This window comes from Sorex fumeus, unplaced genomic scaffold, assembly GCF_029834395.1.
Source record: "Sorex fumeus unplaced genomic scaffold, SorFum_2.1 ptg000013l, whole genome shotgun sequence".
In the NCBI taxonomy this organism is placed as follows: domain Eukaryota; kingdom Metazoa; phylum Chordata; class Mammalia; order Eulipotyphla; family Soricidae; genus Sorex; species Sorex fumeus.
The window spans coordinates 11,513,429-11,528,970 of NW_026606070.1; the positions used below are offsets into that span (position 1 = coordinate 11,513,429).

A 15,542-nucleotide genomic window follows, 5' to 3' on the forward strand; every position below is an offset into this window, starting at 1 on the left:
TGGAACTTACCTCTTAAGAGTAAGATTCAGAAACTCTACTATTTCACGGCCTGTCATCTAACTATGGCTTAAACTTGCTGCATATCAACTTCTTTCAGTCTAGATATCTTTGATACCCAAAGTGCAAGACCACCAACATATCCACAAAGTTTATAAACACAAAGGCAAGCTCGTGTTTTTTTTTTCATCTAGACATCAGTTTATAAATTTGTTCATTTTTCCTGTTATGTTTTCTATAATATATGGACTTAATTACAAAATAAAATACAGTAATTAAAAAACACTAGTTTTTTTTTTAGTTAAAAAAATGAAATAAAATGGGTTTCTGCTCATCTTTGTGGAAAAAGAGAGGGGGAGTGGGACTAGAGGAGGGAGGGCAGCTCACTGGATGACCCCCTAAGTATGGCAATGAGACAACACACACGCCAATGCACACTACGTACAGGTCAACCCAGGCCCTTCCAGCTTCACCCTACTTGTAGGAGTACAGGAAGGGAAGGCTGAGAGAGAGGAGGGGAGAGGGAGGAGGAGAGGGAGAAAAGGGAGAGAGGGAGAGAGAGACAGCAACAGAGACAGAGACAGAGGAAGGCAGGGGGAGAGAGACAGAGACAGCGACAGAGACAGAGCACGCATTGCTGAGAGAAGGTGGAGGAAAGAGGTCACCCAAGAATGCAGGCAGCTCCTGGGGGGCGGGAAAGGGAAGGACACACACTCTCCCCCACCCCACCCCCTGCCCCAGAGGTTCTGGGAAGAAAAGCAGCCCTGCGGGTGCTCTGATTTCAGTTGGTGAGACATGTGGGACTACAGAAGACCAGGAAATTGGGGGGTTGACATCAACAAAAGTCATTCCCAAGTACCAAAACCCACAGAAAAGAAAAAAGTTTCCAGAGGGATTCCATTGAGCCCCTCCCGAATTTCGGACAACTAAAAAACAACATATGGTCTTACTTTAACCGCTTGGGAAACTTTCTAAAAACGCGTTTCAGGCTGAAATGTGGGTAAGAAGGGGCTGGAGATATGGTACAGCGGGTAGGGCATTTGCCTTGCATGCGGCCGACCCGGGTTCAATCCTCTCGGCATCCCGTATGGTCCCCCAAGCACCGCCAGGAGAGATTCCAGAGTCCAGTGCCAGGAGTAACCCCTGAGCATGGCTGGATAGGAACCAAAAAGAAAATAAATAGAAAGAAAGAAAGAAAGAAAGAAAGAAAGAAAGAAAGAAAGAAAGGAAGAAAGAAAGAAAGAAAGGAAATTCAAAATAAACCAAAGGTGAAATGTGGGTAAAAAGCCATGGTGTCATCAGCCCCTCGCAGCAGCGGCTCAGAAGTGCTGTGCGGGGTACAGGGCATGTGGCCAGGTGTAACCACCTGAGGGGCAGCACTAGCCTGTCCTCCCTTGCACGCGCTTGAGGGGTCCTGGGCAGTCCTGGCACGAAGCTCCTCTCTCGCAGGGGCCGAGATATATTCTCACGCCCATCCTCGCGATGGTGTCTGTAGGCGAGGCTGGGGAGAGAGGACGGAGTGGCAACCAGCCTACAACTCTGCACACTCACCAATAGAAGAATCAATGAACTGTCAATGAAGACAGCTCACTGATGCCACTCGGGGAACTCGCCGCCCTCCAGGCAGCCTGTGCTGAACTGTCAAAGGTTCCACGTTGGGTGAGGGGAAGGCCTGGGAGCTCAGCTCTAAAGGCGACGAGCAGCAGATGTCCAGGGCAGAGGCCCTGCGTGACCAGGCCCCCCCCCCCCCATGACAGTTAGTGGACAGTGCTGCTTCAGACCACACAACCTTGCAAACTAGGACCAAAAAAATGAGGGGTGAAGCCCGCTGAGTCGGAGGTAAGGAGGGTGCATCTGTCCACCAGACAGGAAGTAGATGTGCTCCTGGCCCGCGTCAGTGCCGGCCCTGAAGCATGAGAATAAAAAGGTAAAGCCGGCTGTCCATCACGGGTGGGGGAGGGGACGGGGAGGAAAGAGTCTATTCTGGGGAATTTCTGCTTCAAACCAGTAAGATTTCCCCTGTTTCTCCACCATCTTTTCCACCCTTCCTCCTCTCAGGTTTATTTATCAGTTCAGTTTTGTTTTTTTCTGGGTCCTACTGGAGATGCTCAGGGCTTACTGACTCTGCACTCAGGGATCACTCCTGGCGGTGCTTGGGGGACCCTAGGTGGTGCCAGGGATGGAGCCAGGGTCAGCTGTGTGCAAGGAGAGTACCCTTCCGCCTTGGGGTTTTATAAGGACAAACTTAGAGAAGAAAAAGGACCACGGGCAGAGGCTACATCTCATGTCAAACCGACATGAATAAAATATACGAAGCTGCAAATAAGTCAGATCTTTTGACCTTTTCCATTTATCTACCAAGAATAAACTGAGATCAATTTGAGAGTCAAATGTAAGGACTAAAGGTGAATTTAATAATTCAGGCAGAAAATTTACTTCACTTATGAAACAGGATCTTAAATTGTCTTTTGCTCTAGAAGCAAACACTGTCAACACCATAGGTTTGCTGAAGGCAGTAGAGTGAGATTTCACATATTATAAGTAGCATGTCTTTGAAAAAAGACATCACTGGAGACTACTAGGACACAGAAGTAAGTGACCGTCAAAACAACCATCTTCCACTGCTCTGAATAACATTAGGCTGCATATACATTTGCTTCTTCTTTATACTTCTTATAGTCCAGCTAGGGTCTACATCCTCCCTCCACCCTCCTCCCCACCCCACCTCTAAATCTTTTCATCTTATTTATTTCGGTTTTGGGGTCAAACTTGGTGGTGCTCAGAGCTTACTTTCCTTCTGATTGTGCACTCAGAGATCATTTGTGGCAGGACCTGGAGGAGCGTATGTGGTGCCAAGGAATTGAACCCGGGTTTGCCGCATGCAAGGCAAACACTCTACCGTACTATCTCTCTGGCCCCTAAAATCTATTTTAATCACAATATTAAACCAACCACTTGACGGTACGGCAAAAATATCAACAACTTGGGCAATACCCCAAAGTGGGGCATTTACCCAACACAGTTTCAGTCTCTGTAATTGTGTGATTTTTAAAAAAAGTGATAATTACTGTCCTGGTTTATTTAAAAAAATAGAGTAAAAATATCACTTCCATGGTTCCCCAAACTGCATCCCTCGGACAGCCACCTGAGGCACCATTACTCGGCAGCGGGTGTGGAGTCACTTACCGACACAGAGGATGTTGAAGCAGAAGCCTTGGGAAGTGGACTTGTTGACCAGCTGGTCAGGGAGACTGTCGAATCCAACATGGCCGGAGAGGGACAGGTTTCGGAGTTCTTCATTCTGGAATGTCAACGGAAACGTTTGAGCGTTCCTGGACTTCACCCATTCCAGATGCCCCCTCCCACCCCCCTTGTCAACAAGCACGGGCAAGGGGGTTTTGTCCCAGACCCTCACCCAGCCTGCCGGTACTAACAGCCCCCAAGCCTCGAGACACCTCTTGAAGTCAGTGTCCCCACACACTCCCATTCCCTGAGATGATTTCTGGAGATTCGTTAAGTGACATGGAAGACAAACGGACAAGCAACAACACACTTCAACCATTTTGATAGTTTCCAGCACTGAAAAGAATTTTCAATCGATGTGAATTTGCTTTTTCTGTTCGGGTGGAGGAGCTGTATCAGGGGACACCGAGCTCCCACGAGCTTCAGCTGCTTGGAGCTACCTCGCAATCAATCCAGAACTTTAAAATACTCTTTGGATTCTTCTAGTAGGTAGGCGTTATACCCACCAACTGCCCCCAGCACCATTATACCATCAACAGCCAAAACCCAGAGACTATAAAACCCAGCTCCCAGAAGCACACGGCCGCATTTGCAGCCACACAACATCTTATTATCTAGCTCTTACTCTTGGAGAACCTGGCAGACTACTGAGAGTATCCTGCCCACATGGCAGAGTCTGGCAAACTCCCTGTGGCATATTCGATCTGCCAAGACCCAGTAACAATGATGGATCTCATTCCCCTGACCCTGAAAGAGCCTCGAATGTGGCACTTTCTAAAATCTCAGGGCTAGGACAAAGGAGACGTTACTGGTGCTGCTTGAGGAAATCTATGAACAACAGGATGACAGTGACAGTGATACAGTGGATTCATAAAGGAATTTGAGAACTGTAGGATACACTTATTACTATTATGGGAAGATCTGTACCCACCCTAAGGCACCTGGCACATGTTACCCCTTCCCCTCTATTAGCCTGACTCTTCCAGGGGCTTCTCTGCACAACTACTAATACAGGTTCTGCTCCCCTCGGGTCTACCAGAGTGAGATGTATTTGCTGGAGACTGGGGCAAGGGAGTTATCATGTCCACTTAAAAGCTAGGTGACTTAAATTTCTTTCTTTCCCTCCTTCCTTCCCTCCTTTCCTCCCTCCCTCCCTTCCTCCTTCCTTCTTTCCTCTCGCTCGCTCCCTCCCTCCCTCCTTCTCTCCCTCCCTTCCTTCCTTTGGGGCCACACCCAGTTATGCTCAAGGCTTACTCCTGGCTCTGCACTCAATCCTGATGGTGCTTGGGGGACCCTATGAGGTGCCATGGTTCAAACCTGGGTTGACTGTATTCAAGGCAAATGCCTTATCCACTATACTATCTCTCCAGTCGAGATATATTCTGTTTTCTCAGATGGCACTACCTGCCTCCAATACTCTGAATGCATCTCAGGGAAAAACTGTAAAGTCTTTATTCCCAGAAAGAGAGCTCATCTCTGACCTTCAATGACAATACTTTAGCTATCACTTGAAACTTCAGAAACTAGATATAAAAAGCCTTCATGAAGACAAGCCTCCATGTTGTCTAGCTGTATTGCCAAGAAAGTTTGTATGTAAAATCCTGTTATTTGGGTAAGACATGAGTCCCAAAGTTCTCAGCATTTATTTTAAAAAAAAAAGTTAAAGAAACTTTGGTACATCTACATAATGGAGTACTATGTAGCTGTTAGAAAAGATAAAGTCATGAAATTTATATACAAGTGGTAGGTACTACATGAAAAGTACCATGCTAAGTGAAATGAGTCAGAAAGAGAGGAACAGACATAGAAAGTTTGCATTCATCTGGGGAACATAAGGTAACAAAATAGGAGACTAACACCCAAGAATAGCCGAGATAAGTACCAGGAGGTTTACTGGCTTGGAGGCCAGATGCACATGCTAGGGGGAAAGGGAGCTCAGATAGAGAAGGGAGCACCAAATAAAGGGTGTTGAGAGGATCCTCCCAGGATGGGAGATGCATGCTGACAGACTAAAGACCGAACATGATTGCCACTCAATGCCTCCTTTGCAAATCACAGCACCCAAAAGGAGAGAGAGAACAAAACGGAATGCCCTGCAACAGAGACAGAGTGGGAAGGGGGGATGGAGGGTGGGAGGGATACTGGGATCAGTGGTGGTGGAGAATGGGCACTGGTGGAGGGATGGGTGCTCAATCATTGTATAACTGAAACCCAAACACAAAAATGTGTAAGTCTACAACTGTACTTCATGGTGTTTAACTAATAAAAATTAAAAAAAAAAAAAAACAACAAAAACCAACACTTTGCCCAGTATCTCTTAGAATTTCTCAAAAGCTGGTTTTCTCTCTCTCATTAGTGTTGCATAATGAGAGTGATTTCTGTTAATAACTCAGGTCTGAGTTTCCATCCTAGATGGACAGAGAAACGTGATTCTCTACACGCCAACACCTTTAAAGGAATGTTCTGTGAACAATGGGATGTCTAGGGCCCTTGCCAGCTCTACACTCCTGATTCTGTAAAATAAGACTAAACATCACTTCCTGCACTTGGCGGTGGCAGCTGCAGGTTCGAGGTCAAGGGGACAGACAACAGATGCTGCGTCTATGAATAGTCCCCTAGAAACCTGCCAACACCGAACATGAAGCTCAGAGGGAGCACTTGGCCTTGGCCAGCCTGGCATGGCCGCACTCCCTGCCCAGCCCTGGGTGTGCCAGAGAGGGGAGTGAGCCAGGCCTGAGATTCTGGTGCCTGGCCCTTCTCCCCTTCCTTCAGATACCTCAAAGGTTCTAACGACAGGTATTTTTAGTCTTTTTAGGGTGTTTACCACATCCGCCAAGACAAGGGGGGGGGAGGTGATTTGCAATGAGTCTGGGTTATATTTAGAATTTTCCATCCCAGCTGTGCACTGGCGGCTTTGTGTCAGGCGAGGAGAAGCCACCAACCAGCCGCCAGTTCTGTGGCATCCCTGGCGTGAAAGACAAAGCGAGGAAGAACCTGGTCTGCACACCCTCTGCCCTGGCCCGTGCAGTCTTCTTTCCCTTCCAGCCCGGTCGGCGGGAGCGAGGGGAGGTGGGGAGAGGGGCCCAGCACTCTGGATTCCGCATCTCCAGGCCTCCAATGCAGATATCCACGCGTGAGTCAACGCGGTCAAAGTCACTGGAATCGGCTCTGTCTCCCTCCCATCCTCTCCTCGCCATTTCCAAAGCACAAGGAACCTCCCACACACCCACGGAGTATTTTTATACCCACTGAAAACCACAGACAGAATGAGGGGTTATACAACCATTTGGGTCTTGAAATTTTTTTTGGTTTTGTTTTGTTTTTGGTGTGTTTTGTTTTTTTAAGTTTTGTCTTTGGAGTCTCTAGCTTGCAACTCTGCGATATGTGAATCTGCTGTCATTTGTAAATACCCGAACTGGAGCCTAAGTAGCTGTCCCGGATGAGGGAAAAACTCGAAGAGGGATTGCCTGGCCGGTCTGCAATGGGGAAACGGGAGACAGACGTGCCTCTTCCAATTCCCGCTCAGGCTCAAACCGGGACGTGCTGCAGGAGAAGGTAAAGTGGCTTGTGGCACCCTTGGCTCATGGCACACGGTGGCACAGAGTCCCAGTATGCCAGCATCTACCTTTTTTGTTTTTGTTGTCACTGTCTAAGACATTTGGGGTCTTTTTTTTTTTTGATTCTGTGGGCTTTGGCTCCTCAGGCCTTTATATATATTCTCAATTCTTCCCATGTGGAAATGACTCTGAGAAAATGTATTTCTAACTCTGAACTCAAGAGTTACTGGACTGAATTTTGATCAAAAGGAACAGTGCTCTTGGGTTGCAGGGCAAAGGGCTGTGGATGAAGATGATCATACCTTCCAAATCCAAGCCCACCCCCAAGGATGAAGAGAGAGTCCTTTTCTGCCCAAGCACTCCCCTCAGCTGGAGACCATCACCCTGCGGCGACTCCCGTCTCCTCAAGGCCCCTTGCCAATGCCTCATCCACAGCTTTGGGACAGTCTCTCAGGTCGCCCACTTCCTTCTAATCCTTCCTCTTCCTACCTGGCTGCAACAGTGATCCCAAACAGTCAAAGGTTCTTGACCCACATGCTTTGGTGACTCATCTCGGGGGCAGACCCAAAGCACCCCTTTCTCGGTGTCCCACTCACCCCATGGGGCATCTGACACAGCATGAATGAGACTGGGCTGAAATACAACATCTCATTCAGTATGGTTGTTTTTAATAACACTGATGCTTTAAAAAAATCAACTTTGAATGAATGAAACATTGTTCAGGGCCTGGTTTCATTACAGGTAGTTTTGTTTTAAAGTTGCAGTTTTTGACAAAAATAGATAAGGATTTCTGGGACAGCCCGGGGTTTCCTTGCATGATCTTCTCTATCTGAAAAGGCCTTTGAACATGTGTCCCTACCCTTGTTTTCACTGTGAGATCTCAGAGCGCCCCGTTAGCTTGAGTCCCAGGAAAGAACGCTTGATAAAACAATTCTATGATCATCATCATACAAGCTAACATTCATTGAGCCTTCCCAAAAATTCAGAAATGCCCCAAAAGTAAACAAGTCAGGAGTGATTTTTTTTTAAATCTTGGACAATCTTATGAGCTAGTTATTATTATTACCCAGCCTCAACTTACACGTGAGTTAAAGGAGACATAGTATTTAGTCATTTATCTTGAGAAAAAGGAGAAATAGAATTTTAGCAATTTGTCTCATCGTATCATACCAGTAGTCCAGTGAGAAGCTGGGATCTGAACCCAGGAAAGCAGGTTCCAGAGTCCAGAGTCCTCACACGGGGCCACTGCTGTCTCCTGAGGACCTGAGTTCCCAGGTAACCCAGACCTCCCAGCCAATTCTGCTGTGTAAACAATGTAACATGCTGGGCAGCGCTAGGAGAGCAAGCAGGGCGCTTGACTCAGGTTCAATCTCTGGCCCCCCCATATGTTCTCCCGAACCCCACCGGGAGTGATCTCTGCCTGCAGAGCCAGGAGTAAGTCCTGAATCCCCAAACCAAATAAATAAATAAATAAAATATCTTCTATTAACATGGGGGGGGGGGGGTGAGCCAGGAAGGGAGTCTTCTGAAAGTTTAGTTCTTTGGAAACTATAGAGGTATGAATTGAAAAATCAGAATTGACAAAGTAACTACGTTCAGTTCTGGCAATGCCAAAAGTGAAATTTTGAATTTTGCAGCTGTGGCCTCCGGTGCCGTAATTCGGCTTAGTTCTCACAACTGTTGAAATGAAAGTGTCATAGAAGGACCACAATATATAATACAACTAAACAGATGAACTTGATGCAGTCCTCCCCTTGTTAATCTATACAGGGCAGGTGTGTACTGAGACACTTTTCAAGCCCACCCCGACCTACAAATAAATTGTGATTCAAATCTGTGGTACAAAATCAGATCACAAAACTTTATGAACTTGACAACCGTATTTTTCGCTTTTGGAACTATCGCCATAATTGTATGTCTGTTCATTCAAGACACTCGCTCAAAAGAACTAAGGAAACAAAAACATTACTTTGTTCTCATTGATAATACCCAGTCGGGGTTTTAAAAGGTTTTACAATGTAGCAATAGAATCCAAACTCACTTAAGTAAATGTACTACTGTGGAAGATAAATGTAATAAAACCATAGACCCAGAGAAACTGTAGTGGGTAGGATGTTGCCTTGCAGCTGGCTGACCCGGGTTCAATTCCCTGGATCCCTGATGGCCCCCTGAGCCTGCCAAGAGTGATTTCTGAGCACTGAGCCAAGAGTGATCCCTGAGCACAGAGCCAGGAGTAAACTCGAAGCACCATTAGGTGTGAGCCCAAAACAGACTAACAACAACAAAAAGTTAATAACACCAGTGACTTTAACAGTTTGGGTGATATGGAGTGAAGGGGGCAGGGTAAGAGATGTGACTTTTCACTAGGAAAATCAGGGGGCATATTTTAGGAAGGCTTCAGGAAGAATGATGTTCCCCAGATGATGTTCTAACAGGAAATCTAAAGTTCAGCTTGTAAAATGACTTTTAAATAAGGTTTAACTATGCCCACAGGAATATAGATACTTAAAAGTTCAAAATCAACAAGTTTTTATAAGGACAGACCAACATCTACATTCTGGGGGTCCCACAATACCAGATCTTGCTTATCCTGAAGGGCAGCAAAATGTCTGCGATGGGACAGTCAGGGGACCCAACTCTACTTCTCTGTTCTACTGCTTTAATCTCTCCCCCATGAGTAAAAAACTTTGATAGTTGGGAGTCACTGAGGAAACAGCACGGGTGAGAATACACTGCACTTTACAGGCACGCAGGAAACTGGGATTTCCTTTCCCTTAAACCAGGTGGGAGGACAAGATAATTTCTTTCTTTCTTTCTTTCTTTTTTTCAATTTTATTGAATCACCATGAGAGAATTACAAGCCTTCATGTTTGGGTTACAATCACACAGTGATCAAACACCCATCCCCCCACCAGTGCACATTCCCCACCACCAATCTCCCCGGTATATCCCCCCCTTTCCCACCCTCCCCCGCCTCCATGGCAGACAATATTTCCCATACTCTCTCTCTACTTTTGGTCATTATGGTTTGCAATACAGTCCCTTAATAGGTTATCATGTTTGGTCCTCTACTTTCTGCACACATCTCCCATCCCGACCGATTCCTCCAGCCATCATTTTCTTAGTGATCCCTTCTCTATTCCCGCTGCCTTCTCCCCTTTGCTCATGAGGCAGGCTTCCAGATATGGAGCAATCTATTGGACAAGATAATTTTAAGGGTCAAATCTGAAATGAATTAGGAAAAAGTGCTGCTGGATATGCCAGAAGAAGCTGCTCTCAGCGTGACCCTCGGACTAAGCAAGACAGAAAAATCCCAACAGGAGCTAGAGCGAGCTGAAAAAAAAAAAAAGTGGAAGAGTGAAGAGGTCTCTAAGATAAAGAAAATCCTCCCTAAATAAGAAATGCACTTACACAGCTGGGGCAAGCCACAGAATTACATTCTTGTCTGCAGGCATCAACATCTCCCACGGCTGGAAACCATTCGAGATGCCCAGCCGCCACTTTCCAATTATAACCCAACCCAGAGCCTCTTGAGATGAACTAGATCCGCACAGATGGGTTTTATTCAGTGTGGTCAGAGAGAAGGGCCATCCCACCTCTTGACTTTGAAAACAAAATGCTTCCTAGAGATGTAGGGCTAGAGCTGATCCTTATCAAAGGAAGCAACAAAAAAAGGTCCGAGGGTGATGGATGTTTTAATGTAGATTAAAACAAGTTTTATTTTCACCTGTAAAAGCAGATATTCTATTTTTGGTTAAGAAAGATTTTGCCACTTCAAAATTTAAATTATTCTTTGAGGAAAGGGTGGGGGAATGTTGGGGTCTCTTTTGCAACTCCTGGCTTAGGGGTCACTCACTCCTTTTGGTGCTTGGGGCCCTATGTGGTGCCAAAGATCAGAATCCAGGCTCATACGAGGCAAGTGCCTTAACCCATGTACTCTCTCTCCAGCCTCTAAAATTTAAATCCTTCTTAATCTTAGAGGAAACTTCTTTCATGCATTCATTTAGAGTGCTGGAATTTGTTTATGAGAAGTAGTGATGACATTCTCTGCAGAGCCTCAGTTTACGAACAATAATTATATTTATTAGTATAAGTCACTTAATCTCTAGGGTGATGTTTCCTCATCTGTTAAACAAGATTTCACCAAATCACCTTAAGCAAAGTATTTCATACTAATTCTATAGCTTCTCAAGTTAAGAAATTAGAGATGCCTAAGTCCAATTCTGTCATTTTACTTGAATAAAGCCAACCCAGGGTGAAAAATTCCTGGTGGTGTATTTTCCCTTGCCAGATTAAAATGGCTCAATTTATAAATGATCCTGTGAAACGCTAAGAAACTCTAAACCTTACAGCAATCTGCATGCATTTTCTACCTGAACTTTTCGTGTATGCTTCACTGCATAACTTGGTTTTGCTTGTCTTATTTTTCAGTTCTAAGTTATGTGCCCACCCTTCACAATCATCTTGCTTAAAGACGATGTTCCTCCATCAGCTCTATTTGCAATCTTCCAGAAGATATTTGAAAAGTAGATTTATAAGCATGAAACAAAACAGAGGAAATAACTCCTCCCTGTAAGTTCACTGCCTGTCTTCAAAAATAAATCTTGAATCATGCTTATATTTATCCCACAAATATTCAACATGTGTCCTTGATATGTGCTCAAAGACAGCGGAAGAAAACAAGCATCACAAAATTAGTCTGGTGGGCCAGTCAGATTTTAATTGAAAAGTCAGAAAGGTAGAATGATCAAAAGCACCCGGTGCCGTGTAAGCTTAGAACTCATGTGACGGGTTATTCTCCACCGATCAAGAGTACGTCAAGCATGGTTTAGTCGGAATCACTGTCAGACTCAATTCAGTGGATCACTCCTTTGTAAAGCTGGTGTGTGCGTGTGTGTGTTTGTGTGTTTAATATACTTATACGAAAATAAAGAGTCTCTTGGAGCAGCCTGATGGGACACAGAAACAACTAAGACTCACCCTTTAAAAAAGGCAAATGTCCAGGGCTGGAGAGATAGCACAGCGGGTGGGGCATTTGCCTTGCACGCGGCCAATCCAGGTTCGATTCCCAGCATCCCATATGGTCCCCTGAGCACCGCCAGGAGTGACTCCTGAGTGCAGAGCCACGAGTAACCCCTGTGCATCACCAGGTGTGACCCAAAAAGAAAAAAAAAAAGAAAGAAAGAAAAGCAAATAAAGCAAATGTCCAATTTGAAACGGGACTGATGTGGCATCTTGGGCCATGACCCTGCTGCCCTCTCCTCTCTGAAGATGGACATTTGGAGCACAGAGGAGATACAGACCACCCCTTCCTTCATCTTAGGTTGTGTCTTTATTTTGAGGTCCTGCTTCAGTCGAGCAAATGATGAAAGAGGCCAAGAGCAGAACATCTTTAGGGCTGGAGTGACAGTACAGCGGGCAGGGTGTTTGCCTTGCACGCAACTGCCCGGGGTTCAATTCCCAGCATCCCATATGATCCCCCGAGCACCGCCAGGAGTAATTCCTGAGTGCAGAGCCAGGGGTCAGCCCTGAACATCGCTGGCTGTAACCCCAAAGCAAACAAACAAACAAATAAAACAAGTACATGCATGTTTGCACATGAAGCCAGTGGCTGACCATGGAGGAATCCGGACCTCCCAAACTAAGCATGCAGTCACCTAAGTGCCGCCTGATCTCAGCTGTGGATGCACACGCTAATCTACATCCTATGGAGTACGGAGCTGGCTCCAAGTTCTCTTTGAAAGAAAAGCTGGAGGGAGATGGGAAACGCCCTTATTTCCCATGCAAAAGGAAAAAAGAAATGTGAAGTATGGCATGCTAAGCATTAACTCAAACCACAACTATGAAGCTTGCACCAGGATGTTTTCAGGGCAAGGCATGGCTGCTGTGGTGACTTCCACAGTGCTAAATTCCCAAAGCATCTCATTGCCCGTGAGGACCGCATTCTTGAAGGCTGACTTGGACAACATTTGCCACTCTGCCTGACCTCTATACCATGAAATCCTAAGGCTGGAGCCAAGAAAACCCTCCAAGGAGACTGACTCACACAGGCCGCAGGACAGGAAGCCAGGAAGAGAGGAACAGCTAGGGAGAAAACTACAAACCCTTGAGCGAAGAATTTGAGAGCTGCTCCCACCGGAAGGGGTCTGAGGGGTGGTGGTGGGGCAGGCCCCAAATCAAAGTCAGGTATCTGCTCTGCCAAACCTGGGGGGCCACCCCTAAATACACCACCCCAAACCGAAACATTAATATTGACTGCATGCTCCAACTTCAAGGGCTCAAATAATTCTCTCCAAAAGAAATATTGCCTTTCCAGGTTCTTGCAAACACTTGTGATTACATGGCGCTGGAGCGACAGTATAGCGGGTAGGGTGCTTGCCTTGCATGGCAGACCCAGGCTGATCCCAGGCACCCCAGTGATCCCTGACTGCAGAGTCTGGAGTGACTTCTGAGCACTGCTGGGTATAACCCAAAAAGAAAAAAGAATTGTGATTACAGGGTTTCTTGGGGGGGGGGGGGGCTAGTAGAATAGAGGATAATTTTAATTCCTAAATGAGTTTGCCTCTCTCTGCTTAATTACTACCCCAAAACTTACTTCACATTTGTATATTTAAAAATTTTTAAATCAGTGTTCTAAATGTTACCGCCACTGTCACTGCCACTGTCCTCCCATTGTTCATCAATTTGCTGAAGTGGGCCCAGTAACACTGTGAGACTTGTTACTGTGTTTGGCATATCGATTACGCCACGGGGAGCTTGCCAGGCTTTGCCATGCGGGCGAGATACTGTCACTAATAAAATTAAAGTCTCTTCAAAGGAGGTTAGAACTTCCATTTTGATTACAGTGGATAGGTTGGAGAAAGGATAAAATCTATAAGGACTTCATTGTCCCAATGACAGAATCACGCCACCTGGAAAGAAGAGGAAGAAAGCAGTGGGAATGTCTTACACACAAAACTGCAGACGCAGGGCAAACTCTGCCAGTGCTCAGTATGGCCTCGGGGAAGTCAGGCAACGCCTCATTCTCAGTTTCATATATCGCAGACCTGCTGCAAGAATTAATTAACACAACTCTCTATCCTCAACTCATGTTACAGACTTCCTGGATGACCTCATCCTTGCCCACTGCGTAAGGGACCAACTTAGGGCACACCTCCCGAGACCTAGCCTCAGGCCCCCCATCCCAACCTAGCCCCGTGTCTGTGGGTACAGGCATGGACAGGGCCCAGGCTGGCCCAAGTCCACAATCCCACGTGGGGCTCATCTTCAGTCCACCCCTTCAAACGTGTCCCTCCTCTGATGAACAAAGGCCCAGTAGGAACGCAGCAAATTTGATGGGAAAGTTGCATAGAAGCCCACCAAGCCCAGTGAGTGGAAACAGTTACACAGAAGACTCGACTGGCACCACCAGCATGGTGACTCCTCAGACATTACGAACACCGCTGGGAGATGTGACAAGCATCACACACTGATTTCTATTCAGTTGTTTCTGGATAATTCCATGGGCCATTTTGTTGTCAAGAGCAAAGAAGTAAATCTGTTTGTCCCTGCCAAAGGGCCAGGTTGGGGGGGGGGGGGGGGGAGCAGGGGTGGGAAACTGGTCACAATGGGGGTGGGATCCATCCTGGAACAGTACATGCCTGGAACAACTATTGTGAACAAGTTTGTAAATCATGGTTGTTTACATTGTTTTAAATAAGAAAGAAATGAAACAAACAAGCAAACAAAAAAGAATGGCCCATTGAGAGAAAGATCTGCTGTCTGGGAGCAGAGGGCCCCGCCCAGTTTGATCCAAAGCATGGAAAGGTCCTCCGCGGACCACCAGGAGCCACCCCTGAGCACTGAGTTGGAAATAGCCCATGAGCAACCCCCAGGTGGAGGCCCCAATCCAAAGCCAAACAAAGCCCAGCACCCAGTCAGGGTACTGCCTAGTATCTGAACACTTGTCTTGGATATATGAGGCCCAGGGTGTATTCCCTGGCATTCACAAGACTTCGTAACAATCATTATCATACTGAAACTTCGCAAAAGGCAGTGCCCAGAGAGGTATCGAAGGGAAGAGATTCCTCAGCAGCTGCCCACAGGCCGGGACCCTGGAGGAGGTGAGCGGGTGTGGGGCGGGGAGAGGAAGTGAAGGGCACAGTAAATCTGTCACTGCGTCACAGAGTGTGACAGCCCCAAACTTGTAAAACATAGGAGCACTTTCCTCCTCCCCCCGTTCAGGCAACTTTTTTTTTTTTTTTTGGCTTTTTGGGTTGCTCGGGAATCTCTCCTGGGTTGAGCATCCAGTGATGCTCAGGGGACCATGTGGGATGCCAGGGACCGAACCTGGGTTGACCGTACAAGACAAATGCCCTCCCCGTAGGACAACAATATATAAATATGGGTTGGAATATATATTTTTTTATTTTATTTTGCTTTTTGGGTCACACCCAGAGATGCACAGGGGTTACTCCTGGCTCTGCACTAGGAGTTACTCCTGGCAGTGCTCAGGGGACCATATGGGATGCTGGGAATCGAACCCGGATTGACCGCGTACAAGGCAAATGTCCTACCCGCTGTGCTATCTCTCCAGCCCCATATATATATATATTTTTAATTTGGAATATATATATATATATATATATTTAAGTCTACTTAAACTCTAGCAGCTTAAGTCTCACTGGATACCAAGTCTAACAACAAAAGAATTTTCCTGAAGCTTCCAGAGGCCAATCTTTCTTCCCAAGTCAAAGTGACGAAGG

The 15,542-nt window shown here is 46.3% G+C and overlaps 1 protein-coding gene across 7 annotated transcripts in view; it reads right to left on the reverse strand.

Moving 5' to 3' along the window:
* The window catches only part of SEPTIN11 (septin 11), a 101,269-nt gene that overhangs the window by 47,650 nt on the left and 38,077 nt on the right, over positions 1-15,542 (reverse strand). For all 7 annotated transcript variants that reach the window (XM_056111124.1, XM_056111122.1, XM_056111126.1 and 4 more), the window contains exon 2: positions 3,185-3,299. In XM_056111124.1, the coding sequence (XP_055967099.1) occupies positions 3,185-3,299 (115 nt within the window). The remainder of the gene's footprint in view (positions 1-3,184; positions 3,300-15,542) is intronic.